The 15,794-nt window shown below is 31.3% G+C and overlaps 1 protein-coding gene and 1 pseudogene across 2 annotated transcripts; both read left to right on the top strand.

The window, feature by feature from the left end:
* The first annotated feature begins 70 nt into the window (after positions 1-70).
* LOC148619499 (diphthine methyltransferase-like) lies at positions 71-15,118 on the top strand. Its single transcript, XM_088579499.1, has 8 exons — positions 71-159; positions 9,665-9,808; positions 10,569-10,855; positions 11,444-11,601; positions 12,012-12,084; positions 12,644-12,709; positions 13,149-13,321; positions 14,900-15,118. Exons 2-8 carry the CDS (start codon positions 9,680-9,682, stop codon positions 15,109-15,111), a joined length of 1,098 nt encoding a protein of 365 aa, XP_088435625.1. The 5' UTR covers positions 71-159; positions 9,665-9,679; the 3' UTR covers positions 15,112-15,118.
* On the top strand, positions 181-6,872 carry LOC148619500 (uncharacterized; annotated as a pseudogene). Its single transcript, XR_015921608.1, has 2 exons — positions 181-959; positions 4,361-6,872. The product of XR_015921608.1 is annotated as an uncharacterized LOC148619500 (transcript).
* Positions 15,119-15,794: the final 676 nt, after the last annotated feature.

Below are 15,794 nucleotides of genomic sequence, written 5' to 3'. Positions count from 1 at the left end.
ATTATCATTGAACAAATGCAATACCTATTTGCCTAATTATTGTTATTTATTTAATTCGTTCTCCCGGAACTCCATAAATTTATTTAACACGTCAACTTCCTTATTTGTCTGTACACAATCACAAAGACTCGAAATATTTTCGAGACAGCTGTTTGAAAGGTTACATTTTAACTTTACTTTAAGGTTATCCCTTCTAAAATGAAAAAAAATCAAAAATTCAGTTGGTTAAGATTCCCATAAACCCATTGAAATGACCAAGAAACTGGCTTCAAATTTTTGTGGGCGAGGTTTACAAGAGCCATGCATGCATGCGTTAAAAGTTCAAGGGTCAAGTGGAATAAGGTGCAGAGTACCGAATTCCTTGACCTTTAGTAGGGAAGCTGAGGAATTTGAGAAACAAGATGAAGTTATGTGCTGTTTTAAACTGTGGAAACTCTACATATCATCTACAGAAATGGATGGGTGATTGGTGTTCTAATCACAAATGTAATTTTGGAACATCTAGATGTGTATGTGAACCACCTTTTAAATTATTTCCTTTTCCCACTGAGAGGAAAAACCCTAAAGGTAGACAAGAGTGGATTGATTTGATCAATAGGTCTGACCCAGATACTGGAGAATGTTGGGCACCAAAGAGTCATAGTAGAGTTTGTTCTAAACACTTTCCTGATGGAAAACCCACATCAGAAAATCCAAATCCTGTTGTTAATTTGATCTTAGAACCAGTTGAGAAACCTAAAAGAGGAAGAGCAGCTCAACAAAGGAAGAAAGTTGAAGAGCCTCAGTCTCAAATTACAAATGAAAAAGCTAACATTGAAAATCTTTGTGAGTCCGACTCAGAAAGTATGGAAGTTACAGAATCTCAATGGAAAAATGATTCTGATGTTCATAAATGTGATCTAAATGATAGTTCCAAAGATGGAATTGGAAATATTCAAAATTTTGTCCTTAACAGAACAGTAAGTCCTTGCCATAGGTCATGCATGGAAACCATATTATATTGCGCAAATGTGCATGCATTTTGACATCTTGAGAAGTTAACAAGAAGCTGCATGCTGTAATGATTCCATCCTACAAATGTAGCTTACCATGGTTAGTGACTTACTTCAATAGGATATATTTTATAATCCTTGTTAAATATACACTTAAGAAAGCATAATTAAAACCAACTAGATTAAAAATGCATACCACATATTTGAAATGTACAATGTACACTTGTAACATGAGGCACATGTATGTAATAGAAGATGTATCAAATATGGGGAGGGACAATGTGACAAAAAGATACCTGTTCTGTTCATTCTAGTTCTATATAATTTTGGTTCACTGATTTTCTTGAATATGATTTTTTTTCTCCATTGAGCTTTCTAATTGAAGCTCATCATTCTATGTAAGTCTAACTATGAATTTTAGGTTATTGTTTTGTTCTTTGTTGCCAGTTTTTCCCATGTTTTACAAGTATATGTGCTACATCTACATACATCTTCCATACAATGGTACATTTTGTACATTTGAGCTCTCATTTGCGTTCTTATATATTTGAAGCAGTGTTACAGTGCAGGTCATTTGTATACTTGTAGAAGCAGATTCATAATATTGTTCTGTGTATGCTCTAACACGCAATTTGATCTTCAGGAATTAATTTAATTTAAATGTACATGTTACATTGATAAAGTGAAACATACTAATCAAGGCTAGCCTAAAACCATTTAGTCCATTTTTTGTTTATCAATAGTGTCAAGGCTACTTTAAATTTAATTTCTAAATAGGGTGCATGTACATTTGTACATGTAGGTTGTTTGATGCATATTTTATTTATCATCAATATTGTATTAAGTTAAGTATGAATTTTAAGCAATTTGTTTCAATTTTCATAAATTAAGATATAAGAAATTCTGTACAATAAAGTACATGTAACTAAATAAAGTACCGGGTTTGATGAACCAGTCAGGTACAGGACCTGAGGTACAAACTAAATGTAGGAGAAAAGCAGTAACATCTCCCTTTAATTTTGGGCTTACTATTAGCCAATTTTTTTTGGTCTGTATTTTTAAGGAATTAACTCTTAAAATATTTTGCAGTCATATAATGGTATTGCACTGTATTAATATTCCCATAGTGTGCATTAGTTGATGGATTTTCATGTGAATGAAACTTTACAGCAGGTTCCTTACATGTACCACTGAAGAAAAGTGGACTAATTTTTTGTTTCATGGCCCCAAACTAAAGCAAAAACTTCCATTTCATAAAACTAACTATAAAATACCCATTTTTGTCCAATTTTAAAGGTTTTATTGGTAAGTCCATTTATTATATATTTGCCTTGCATATACACGTAGATATGCATTTTGCAAATGTAAGTAGAATTCAGTAATAAGTTTGGTTTGATATAAAACAAAAAACTCCTTTTGGGCTTTCTTTATTAAATATTTGGTTTTCAGCATTAACTGAGTAAGAATAAATGGATCTGTGTATATACTTTTACAAGGAAACTTACAAGTGAAAGTTTGTGACATACTTTGGAGGTTATGGCATTGAGCCTAGGACAAAATCAGAAAAGGATCAGAAAAACTAGACGAAATGCTTATTGTGGTGCAAAGGGGAATTACTCAATTTTAACATCATACATTGTATATATTGTTGGACAGTACATTGTATACAGTCTGGCTTGGTCAATTTTACATGTTGTGGGTTTTCTCTTTCAAGTAATTTGAAACTTGGAAATTTTATTTTCTGTTCATAAAAAAATAATTGTATTTTTCGGTTTGTTGTGTTGTGATATACATTTGCATGTGTAACAATTAACACTGACCCATTTTGTATTTTATTTGAGAAAAATATAAAATACTTGTATGTTTCCCATTTGTAATGTTATCTACATGTACAAATGTATGCATATACAATTTCAACTCATTCTGAAATGTTTTGCACATATTCATCTTCATTTTTTATTCCGAAAATGCAAATCAGCAATCCTCTTGCATTTTTTACTTATTATACCTTTTGTCTGTTAAGTAGAATATACAAATGTACTAGTACTACATGTATATGGTTTTTAAACCGCATTCATTCATAGCTGTGTCAAGTACAAATATTCTTTTGGAAACTGTATGGTGCAACAATCCACCAAAGTTCAAACCTGCTGAATGTCTTAAGTGTACATGTAAGTATTTGTAAGAATCGGGCAAAATAGGGAAAAATCAGTAACATGCAAGTCAAAACCCCACCGATCTGAAAATATAGTTTCACTTAGGAATACTTTCTCTATTTGAAAAGACTATTATTTGATCTCTGCAATGTTGGATTTGCTCAGAATTTGTTTGTCAATAGAATGTTAGAAAAATGAAGTTTTTGACAGAGTTACATTTTTGTATATGCTGTTGAAATGTTCAATGAAATTAAAACTCAATTTACCAACATGATATGGAAAATCTTGCCTTATTCCCTTGGTTTTGATGGTGCAAATAGTCAAATTAAATTTTCAAAATGGTGGGATTTGTCATACCATGATTCACCCACTGCCTGATTCTTATAGAGACTGACACTTCAAAGTTCTATATGGTTATTTGAAATCATGACTGTTGATGTGGCTTTTTGAAATTGCACGAAAGACAATTGTATTTAATTTTGCCAATATTTGCAAAAACAAAAATGGTTAGAAAGGGGAAATGGTTAGATTGTTGAGATATAAAAATTGAAAAGCACTCACCTGAACTATCATATCATACATGTATCTTGAAATTGTCTGAAATATTTTAAGTTCTTATCAGAAAATTTTTGGGTTATAGAATTTGTGAAAAATCAAAATTCAGTAAAGAAAATTGTTTCCCCAATTTTAACATGTTAAAGGGAGAGTGTTTGCCAGACACACAATTCCTTTGGTCAGCATTTGTCATATAGAGTGTACATGAACAAGACATAATGAAAAAGGTCATTGATGTTTTATGCTAAAATGGTACAGACTCGTGCATACTGTGAATCAAGTGATAAATACATCCGATAGAATGGGGATGAAAATTAGCTGTTGCCCAGTAGCTCATGGCTACTAGATTTTGAGCTGTGCTACCAAACTTTAGGGTAAAATTTAGTTGAACATATAGAACATGTTAAACAAAAATATGGTTTGGGCTACCAGTTTGTATTTCTTAATTTTATCCCTGTGTAAAAGCTACATTTATGTAGCATTATTCCATTTAATACCCAAGACTTGAGTGATGATCAGGGGCTGATATGGTAGTGATAGTTTGATATCAGAAATGATACCTTAATAATTTACCTGTACCTGTATTGAAGGATGATAGAAGCTTTGTGTTCAAAATTGTAGCCTAGTTATGACTGATAATTGTAATTTTAATTTCAGAAGGCAATGGAAGAAGATAGTAATTCACCAGCAGTAAGCAATCCTGGTACCCCAAGATCAGAACAGGAAGTACGCAACACTCCACCTCCACAGAAAATGATGGGTGGCCAACAGATGCATTCGGCGTACCAGCAACAGTTACAACAACAACATATTTTAGCTCAGATGCAGGGTTCACAGTACCCTCTTGGACAACAGTCTCAGAGTAAATATACCCAGTTGTTGGCTGTCATTGAAGATATGGGAAAAGACATTCGACCTACATATTCAGGAAGTAAGATGTCTGCTGAACGTTTGAAACGTGGAATAGTTCATGCAAGAATTTTAGTGAGGGAATGTCTCATGGAATGTGAAAGAAGTGCAAGAAATTAGAATCTCATGAATTTTAATATACTATGAATTACACAAATTGATCTCTGTACCGAAGAAGAAATGATTTCTTCTGTGAAGAAAAAAAGTTAATGTGTTAGGTTAGGATACATCCTGATGAGTGATAAGAATTTGAATTCTTATAAGAAAAACTTTGAAGATTTACATAACGGAGAAAACCAGCTTATAAATGTCACTGTTTAATAACAGTTAATTGCCAAATCAAACATTCAGTGAATATTGATTCAAAAACAGAATAATGACACATTTTCTGAGTTGAAACATAATACTATGTTGATAAAAAAAATCACAGATTTTTGTTAAAATGTAAAAATATACATGTACTTTATGTCAACATTGTAAACAATTATTCTATTGTATGTATTCTTAAAACTATTGTGAATATTTTTTAAATGCAAGTTGGTTTGTCAAAATGCTATATTGTCACTGAAACATGTACAAAAAAATAATGCCTGAATAAAGAGGAAAATAGGATTCAATGTTTATGTTAATTTTTTTGATAAAAAAATCTGAAATATCATTATGAGATCGTTTTAATCAGAATTTAATGTAATGCAATATTATTAAGTATAATGTGTGTTTTCTCTATAATAAAAAGGAATATATCAATGATATTTACCATATTTTCATGATGTTTGCACATATTTCATTTTCATCAGTTTATAGCTGTGAAAAAAAAAATGAATTGATAGATTTTCTAAATATACACAGTAAACACTGGGGTAAAGCAGATTACAGTAATGGCCGTTATTTTTACCTTGTAATTTCTCATTAATCATACATTTTACTCATGTGCTTCCTGCTTCAAATATCAGGCATTGATGAATGACTAACTATTTGTCATATTTATTTTGTTTAATAACTTGAATAGACAACTTTTTTAAAGAAAAATATTCTCACATAAATTTCCATCCTACATCTTGGGATGACCCTAACAGCCTTTTCTGCTTTACCACAGTGAGGAAAGGCAAGTTTCAAATAATTAACTATTTTTTGTAATTTTCCAATGGATGATTTCTTTTGCTATTAAGAGAAATTTCACTTTTTCAAGAACTGGTTTTGCCAATATCATTCTTTTTGTAGCCACATATTTACTTCTGATTTTGCTAACATCTTTCCTTTTTATCTTTAGCATGGTAAAAAATTGGATCTCGATCCAGCAAGACAGGTCTTTTGTATCAGATCCACCTTCTAGTAGTGAAAAATGGGACTTGTTTGGAAATTCCGCCTTTTTGTTCATTTTACACTCATCAATTCTTTAGATTTCAACATTTGCTTAAACAGGGAGCATTATTTTATGATATCACCATAGACATCCTCTGACTGCTTATTAAGTGAAGCATGTCCATACATGTGTTACATATCAGTAAACATAAAACTGTGTTCTCTAATGATGTGTAACACATGTTTGAGTTCTGGTCTAATTGTTTGACTTTTTGGTACCTTCAAAGTTTAGGGGTCTTTTTTTGTCTCTCTTTTTATTTGTTTTTTTTTTCAAAACAATTTATTAGTTCTGTTCCTTTGATAGAAGGAAAGAATCAGCTACACATTGTTACACAATTAACTTTTTATGACAATTATATGAATTAGTCATATTTTATTACACAACTTTTTACAATATCATAAGAACATCCTGAGTTAATCATCATTCTTTCATATTTATACAGTAATTGTGTTAACTTTATTGTTATGCCTTAAAAGATATTGTATAAAGATATAGATTTACCGACAAAATCAAACTTATTATGAGGTACATTAGTATACTTAGTTTAATTTGATAGATAACATTTTTTGGAACAGCCTGCTCTGTAATTACTTATATATCTTTTTAATCAAATCAGACTTATTGTAATGCAAACATGCTTGATTCAAATATATAAGGCATCATGTTTTAATTCTAATTATATATTTTTGTCAGCATCAAAACTTAATGTCAGCTTTCAATGGATTTGTCATAAGATGATAAACCACTAATCAATGTGCTCATTAATGATGTAAAGATTTATATTTATTGAATTACTTGTGTAGTAGGATGATGGAAATTTGGAACTTTTTTTTGTAAAATCCTCTGGAAGGAAATGTACTGTTTTGTAATGTTATTAAAAGTGAACATACTTGTCAACTTTTGTAGATTATTGTCTTTTTAGTGTTTCCTGTCTGCCATTTTCAACCCTGAGTGACACTAATACAATAATTAGGTGGTAATAAAAAAAAATTATAAATCTTATCCTGCATTTTTTGAAGTTGGCGGTTGGGCAGCAAATTGTATTATTTTTTTTTTTTTTCATCAACTTTAGTAAAAATTCTTTCAGTTTGATATAAATTGACATAAATTGGTTAAAAATATCAAAATATAATTACATTATACAAGACTTGGTAAGAACCAGGCAAACTGTGAGAAAAATTGAAAACCCATGTAAAACTGCATGATCTATCAATGTACTTTCACTTAATGAAGACTTTATTTGAAATTACATGTACCTCTACTTGATCTCTGCATCATTGTTTGATAATTTTTCATTAGAATTTAAGAAAATTGAGGTTTACACCATAACGATCCATGAGTTCATGATGACGACTATAAAACTTCTGTAGTGATAATTTCAATCTTGTAGCAACATAACCCTGTTCCAGAAGCCTATTTGTTAGAGTTCTAGCGCAATACAAAAAGTCTGCGTAGTTTTTGCAAGCTCTGGCGTAATAAAGGATTGATTGATTATAGAATTCTGTACGACTGCAAAAATTTGCAGTTGTAAATTGGTATGGTGCTGTTGTTTGTAGATACTTGTTTTTTGTGTGACAACTTTAGTTGCAGTAGACCAAGTGTTATGAAATTTAATATGATTTTACTAACCACATATGGAAGGTTCCTATTTAATTTGGATTTTGTGGCCCCCTACTGTTTTAGAATATGGGACCAAAAAGCAAAAACATAGGTCTAATATTAAAACCCATGTAGAATGCTTGTTTTTCTTTCAATTTTTATTATTTTTCTTTTATTGTGTTCCTTGTTAAATACTGGTTACCAAATATATCAAGCAGATTTGATGTATTTTGGAACGTTTTCGAGTTATAGGGGGTCAAAGGGGCCACACCCCCAAAAAAATAAACTTTTTCATTTTTGGTCAGATTGTGAAAATTTTATTTGAACTTCAAATTTTGTGCAATACAGTGTTCAAACCAGTTAATTGTTGTGTAAGTCCCTATGCTTAAGTGTGTCAAGAACTAACATTGTGTCCACACTTGCCCACACTGTTTAGGGTTCAACCAATATTGTGTCAACACATGGCCAAACTGTTCTGCCACTGCGGTTGTATCATGCTGCACTCAGCGAAGCTTTTTTTTTTAATTTGGTTGAACTATTGTCCCTTTTTTGATGAAACTGATGTTGTCAGGTGAGATATTGAGGCCACTAAGAGCTTTTTGTGAAAGAAGGGCAATTTCTATGCCCCGTCTTCAACTGGGCATAGACTTGATGTTCAACCTTCGTTATTCCACAACACTTGCGATGTTGAGGTAATTTTAGTTTGTGGGGATATCTTGATTGTGTATGGATCAAGTTTATGCTTTGTTCCACTGTATGATTTATTTTTGAAATTTCGAGACTTTGATTCAGTAAAATTTCAATAAGACCTTTCTGGGCCTTTTATACGACGGCAAAAAAAAATGTGGCGTTTAAACATATGGAGCTGTCATTGTTGGCATCTGTAGACACTATGGAAAGTTTTTTGTAAAATTTAATTATATTACTTATGTATAAGCAAATGGGTCCCTATGGTAACATAATAATCTATACCTGACTATGGGCTGACAAGGATTGATTTTGGGAATTTTTGGAATAGGTGGTAAAAAGAAGGTTAATAAGTAAAGTTATATCTGTTTCCAAGCAGTAGCTTGAGTAGAAGTGATATTGTACCACAAATTTCCATACCACAGAAGCAATGTTCGGATTGATTTTAGAGTTAATGACCTTACCATTAAGGACTGGATTAAGAACCAAAAATTGACAAAAAAAAACTTGTATTTTAATTTTGTGTATGATCTTTTTATATCTTGACCAATTTCAATGGAATTCAGTTTATAAAAATTTGTTTTTCTAACTTGTTTTGTATTTTGATATTTCATATTTTTATTTAGTTTTCAGATTGGTCCAAATTAAGGTCCAGAATTGTACAAACAAAATTAAGATCCAACATTTCATCAAAATAGTTGCAACACCAAATTGATATTAAAAAAAAAAATGTCATTCTCATTGTTTTTCTGTACACAAAAAAGGATTGCAAAAAAAAAGCAGGAACAAAAAAAAATTATGTGTTAAAATAGAACCTTATTCAGACTGAGGACTTTCCATTGTTGGATCCAGAATAGGGGTGGGACTCAGGATTGCATTCCTTCGATAGTTTATCTGTCATTCAGTCAGTTACATTAATAAAATACCAATTAATGAAGCATAAAAAATACAATCAAATTATAGTAGGCCCTTGGAATTATTCTCAATTAATTTTACCATGAAGAATTCATTAAACAAAGAATTATTCCTAATTTTAGCTAAAATCAGTCTTTTTTTTTTGTATTAAGTGTGTCAAGGGGGATAACTCAATTTAATTTTAAGATCTTAAGCCTGTGGTATAATTTATAATTTTAAGTAATTGTCATGTTTTAACACATTAAAGAAATAATGAATCTTTAGCGAATAAGATTTAACTTTTTTCTATGAGAATTGTTGGAAAAGGAGGTTGGATTTGCTTATACTGGCACCCTCTAACACATAGTTGTCAAAATAGGATCTGAATATTTAAAAAAAAAAACCAAAAAAAACAAACAATTTAAAAAAATTGTCTTTTTAACAAGATATTATTTTTGTTGATTTTTTATCATGATTTTAACTTCATTTTTTGTTCTGTTTACTTTTAGTTTTACAAATGAACTATGGCTACAACTTTACAAGAAATTGATACTGAGTATTGTGCAGACAGTATAGAGTGGTGTCCTCACCCTGGTTACCAGGATGTTCTCCTATGTGGTACCTACCAATTAGACCAGTCTAAGGAACATGAGGTATTCTTTAAACTATAGAGCACCATTATGGATGTTCAAACATTTGTGATTGATGTAGATACATCTCAATGTACAGCTTTGTTTTGATGTGTCATGACTGTAAGTCTGAGTGCAAGAGGTTGACTGAATCTCACCTTGATCATACTAAAGACTTGAAAAGGCGTAGTCGTTGCTTCTCTACTATACTATAGGGACTTGGAATATAGGAGGTAGAATGACAAATGATTAGCTCTAAGTTGGGTAATACACCTTCTTATTGGCTGTAGATCCTGTGCACTAACACATTAAAAATCTGGTTTTGTATGTTGGACTTGTACAAAGAATGGTCTATTCATTCATTTTGAAATGCATGAAATATCTGCCAAAGAACATCTAACTGCTATCAATCAATCAGTAGATCTTGACAATTTATGAATTTAACATAGTTTTTTATGAAGATTTCGGAAGAGGATTAACACACTTTACACTGTCACTTTCTGCTATTGTAATTACACACTTTACACTGTCTCTTTCTGCTATTGTAATAATGCTACTTATTTATATATCTCAAATATAGTAGTACATGTACCAAAATAAAAAAAAAACTAATGAAAGAATAATTAGCTTTTCGTTTATGATTTACAGTTTTATTGCAAGTTACAGACTAAAATTTAGTTTTTTTATATCTAACCAAGGATTTTTTTATAGTAGACTACTTCCTGCCACTTGTATAGCCTTTATATATGTATAAAAATATCATTTTGCCCATATTGATTTGCAGGAAGACACTACAACACCACAGACTAGACTCGGAAAACTACATCTCTACAAACTGAAGGAAGACGATCTCCTTCATATACAGACCAGAGATATGCCAGGCATCCTTGATATTAAATGGTGCCCTTCTCTACTTGAATCCCAATCTTTATTTGGACTTGTAAACTCTATAGGACAGCTACAGGTCCATAGATTAACAGAAAACTTTAAGACAGAGTTGGTGAATGATGTAGATTTTGGAGTTCAGGTTCTTGGTTTGTCCCTGGATTGGTCCAATAGAGTCAACAAGAGGTATGAATTGGAAATCTTTTTATACCTTAGTTATTTTCAAATTCCAATTTGATTGTTCAGTCATTTTTAGGTTGAGAAATGAAGACGAAATCACATACACTCATCTTCACACTATATGATGTCCATTGACACTTGTGATATACTTGTACATGTACTTAACTATAATAGAATATACACGCTTTTGCTTATTTCTGAAAGAGAAATACCATATATTGTACAGATTGTAGTGAAGTATTGAATGTTCTCAGTGAAATAAATTTTGTTATTTCGCTTTCAGACTTACCCCCACCAAGGTGTCGCAACACTTTTTTCTTGTTACATTATAACTGTTTATTGATAAGGAATATCAATCTGCTGATTACAAAGTTAAATTGAAGTTTTTTGTATACTGATAAAAAGTAATTTTTCGAGATCTATATACATAGTAGTAAACAGGATAATCAATTGGTTATCTTGAATAACCAAAGTAAAATCTTTCATGCTGAGAATACTTGGAGATGTAAAAATTTTTTATGTTCTTTGGCACTTCTGATGCTTTCAAATTAATTATCCTATTAAGACAACATAAAGATTATCTTCCTGTAATAGCTCAGAACCTGAAATCAGCTGTTCAACATCAGATGGCCACATCAGTATCTGTAGATTTCACCAAGGTCAGCTGACACAAACGGCCAACTGGAAAGCTCATGACTTTGAAGCATGGGTCACAGCATTTAATTACTGGAATACCAATGTAGTGTACTCAGGTATGACATTTGTATTTTACCACATTTTGCTTGCTTCTTTTTTCAATTATAATAAGCATTTCAGCTAAGTAAGTCTACTGCTGAGCTTCCTCTTAAAAACTATTAGTTGAAATCATGAAATATACAAACAGCAGAAACATATAATGTCATATGGAATACTCAATCTTATCTTTATAAAGTGCAATGAGCTAATACTTAATCTAATGTCCATGTTACTCATTAAAGGTTCTGTATTTATTTAATGAAGATATAGTTAGTGTTTGGAGCATCTTTGTACAATACAAAGTAAATTCTTCTTACAATTTGAATGTGGATAAAAGTATGTTTATATTTTTAAAAAAAAAGACAGCAACTAATCTTGCCATACATACTTTGTATATAAAACAGTTTGTAAATTGATTTAATTTTAGGTGGCGATGACTGCAGACTTAAAGGTTGGGACTTAAGACAGAACACTTCATCTCCAATATTTGTTTGCAAAAGGTAGGCATGTAGCAAGTAATTATTTTTATATGTTCTAAAGTATAGCTATATTATATCCTAGTCGCACTGACTCATTTAAAACTTATCTTTAAAACCTTGCCTTGCTTTGAATCTGAGAAGGGCCTGGCAGTTTTGATGGGATAGAATATTTATTTTCAAAAATTTGCAAGTCAGAAAATTTATTTTCAAATGCTATATGGCTAGATTAGTTATTTTCATTATACTGTATGGTAGAATCTGGAGGCCAGAAATGTTTTTAATTTTCTCATCAGCGGAGGCCAGAATTCTTCCAATTTTTACTAGCCCAAGGTATTTATTTACAAAAATATATTTGAGCTCTGATTTATAAGGGAAGTCACTCTTAACTTAGATAACATTGAGTTGCCTCTTATCAATTATTGTGTTGTTTGATAATATTTTTTTTTATAATTACAATGTATTTTTAAGCTTATTGTTGTATAGTGCTGACTTACTGTCTGTCCATCTGTCCACATTTTCATCATGTGCAGTGTTTTTCAGTAATTCTGGTAATTCTTTTGTATTTTTCTATATTTTGTAGACATACAATGGGTGTTTGTAGCATTCAGAGTCATCCATATAAAGAACACATTCTGGGCACTGGAAGGTATGCCATGACAAAGGGAGTAACTGTATTATAATTTCATTTTTCCCTTTGCTAATGTAATTACAAAAAAATCATTCTTAAAAGAAATATGAGGCAACCAGGAAACTTGAGAATTTTATAACGAAAGCATTGATTTTTTTACATTACCCTGTGTGATATATATCCTATATCATTTTACATGTAAAATAACATTTTTCTATTCACTCAGTCTTTGATATACCAAACTGTCCCCATATTTTGAAATTGTAAGGTAGAAGTCTTATCAAATAAAAAAAAGATGTACACATTCATTTTAAAAATTTTTTTCTTGAATTGCAAATAAAAATTTTCTTTGCAATATTTAAGCCTTGATTCAATTTATCATTTATTATTTATGATGTATTGTTTCTCTTGTTCGTAGGTCCCTCATAACACCCTTAATATTTTGAAATTTTTTCAGCTATGATGAGAATATAATGATCTGGGATGATAGAAATATGAAAAGTTCTCTAGCTGAGATTAACGTAGGTGGAGGTGTATGGAGGATCAAATGGGATCCACACAATTCTGACTATATACTGACTGCTTCAATGTATAATGGGTTCCATGTCATAGATGCTTCACTTTTTTCAGGTATGCTAGCTAGTGTTGAATATTTTATTGTTATGGTCCTCTGTTTGTTAGTATTTCATATTTATTTATGGCTACCTTGTTGTTTATATGAGTTTGAAAAGATCTTACTGATTTTTATACTACTGCCAAAATTTTGTAGTTATTAATAGGATAATTAATTGGAAAGAGTGAATAACCAAAATATTATCATGAGTGCGGAAGAACGCCTAGATTTAATGAGTGTGCAGAACTTGTTCTGCGCCAGAGTTAAATCCTCAAGCATTCTTGGCATGCATGATCATATTTCGGTTATTCACGACAACCAATTGATTATCCTATTTATTAGATATATTTTCTTCATAATTTATTGATATTTTCAACATCAATTTTAAATCCTGCGTTGTGCGGATTTATATCAAAGTTGTGACGTTTTGGCAGGAGAAAGTCCAAGAGTGAAATTACCAAATTTATTTCAAAGTGTGAATTATCAAAGTTTATTACAATGGGGACATTCAATAAAACACTGCTATTTGTATAATAAATTATAGTATCATGCTATTTTCATCATCATAGTTGTTAGTTGTCCATAGACAATTTTGCATCCGGACAATACCTTGAGTGTAAGTGTAAGGAACTTTATGAAATTATACCATAAGGTGCCCTATCATGATTTTGGGGTTATGACCGAATCTAATTGAAATTGTCCACTACATTTTTGCATTAAAGTACATGAGCTAGTTTTAATTAGATTGGGTTATGACTTGAACTTTTTAGATTAGAGACTAATGGGACCAGAAATTAGCATTCTCTAGAAAATAACTTGCCTACACTACTAAAACAATGCTGGAATTGAATTGGAGGATTGTGACTTACCGTATAAACCAATTATTAGGCCAAGAAAGAAACAAGAAATAATCATTACCCTGATGAGTGGATAATAACTTGAATAAAAAAGAATGGTTCTTTGACATTTTATCAAGAAGCGTCATATCTACAAAGGAAGGCTGGAATTGGTTAAGGGGAGGTAATGTGAAATATGCAGCAATTTGGGGCCAAAAAGATGTCAAATTCTTATCCTGTGTCAAATATTTTACCGCAATAAAAATTTAGAGCTATATAAAGCTTAGTGTATCCACACTTGCACAAACTGTTCAGCTTTCAATCTCTGCCATTGTATTCAGCTGTGCCCTGCCAAGCATTTTATTCATATTCTTAACTTAAGATGGTCATAGAAACTTTACTGCTGCCTTTATGTGTTTATGTTCCTCTTTGTTCCTGTGTGTATGTCCCATTTTCTTATCAGCTAGAACTTGAGAACCCAAAAAAGAAAGAACTCCATGAAATAAGCTGCTTCAGCATGATGGGTTGTACCCCTTTTGTACCTTGTGTGACATAATTTCGGTCACATGTCAACTTCCAGTGTAACCAGGTAGGTTGTTTCATCTATGTTCTATGGATTTATTTCTTCATGCGTTCCTCTTAAATGCTACCATAGTATAAATTGATTGATTGATTGTTTGGGTTGAATGCCCGAGCAGCAATGTTTCAGCTATATTCAGTATAAAATGTATGTAGATATGCTATTCTTTATTTTTGCAGATGGGAAGCTTTCTGTTGTGTGTCATTATGAGAAGCACAAATCTATTGGATATGGTGCTGACATCAATTATCGAACAATATCACCTTTGGAGATTGGGAAGGATTCAAGTGATAGCACAATGAGGACTATTGCTACATGCTCATTTTATGATCACCTTTTAAATTTATGGAAAATTTCCTTTTCAAATTCTGTTGAAAATAAAGAAACATGAAATGAAAGTGTTTTGTTGTGGTAATGGAGCACCCATTTTTATATAACTGCTCCAGTAGTGGTCTGGTGATGTCATTGTCGGTAGTAACTTTATTGTTTGGCCTCAGTAGACATTTGGTGTCTAGACAATAACTTGAATATAAATGTATTGATCTCTTTGAAATTATTTCACAAGGTGCCATACCACCAAATGTTCTGACTTGAAAAGTTTAGAAATTAGGGGTCAATGTGGCTAGAAATAAGAATTTTCCTGAATTTTGGGGTATACAGAAATCATTTTGTCTATCTATCTGTTTGTCTTTGCATGTAATCTTGTAAAAATTTAATAAAAGTTTTTTTTACCTTCCATTCCAATCAAAATCTTGTTCTGTGTCAAATATTTAATAACAATCAAAATTCAGAGCTGTATCAAGCTTTCAATAATGTGTCCATACTTCCCCTAACTGGTCATGGTTCAACCTATATGTTGGTATTTGGATACAACCACAGGTTTAGAATGTTTTTTTTATTTCATTATTGTTTTGTGACACTGTACTATAATTATATCTTTTAAAGACCTTGTATTAACCGCTGTGAAGTTGATGAGCATGTTTGATCTCTTTGTCAAAAAAATCATTTTCCTCCTGCATGATAGACAGACATGCAGGAGGAAAATGATTTTTTTGACAAAGAGATCAAATATTA

The sequence above is a fragment of the Perna viridis genome, chromosome 4, assembly GCF_037379345.1.
Source record: "Perna viridis isolate PV_CMFRI_1.1 ecotype Kerala chromosome 4, ASM3737934v1, whole genome shotgun sequence".
NCBI lineage: Eukaryota > Metazoa > Mollusca > Bivalvia > Mytilida > Mytilidae > Perna > Perna viridis.
The sequence above is the reverse complement of the archived record's forward strand: the minus strand, read 5'-3'. Positions and strand labels throughout refer to the sequence as shown.

What these genes read in the sequence shown, in the direction of transcription:
- LOC148619499 (XM_088579499.1), top strand. Translation starts at nt 9,680, where the DNA reads ATGGCTACAACTTTACAAGAAATTGATACTGAGTATTGTGCAGACAGT. An exon ending in TCCAATAGAGTCAACAAGAG is followed by an intron (nt 10,856 to 11,443) that starts GTATGAATTGGA and finishes TTCCTGTAATAG; the next exon opens with CTCAGAACCTGAAATCAGCT. An exon ending in TACCAATGTAGTGTACTCAG is followed by an intron (nt 11,602 to 12,011) that starts GTATGACATTTG and finishes ATTTAATTTTAG; the next exon opens with GTGGCGATGACTGCAGACTT.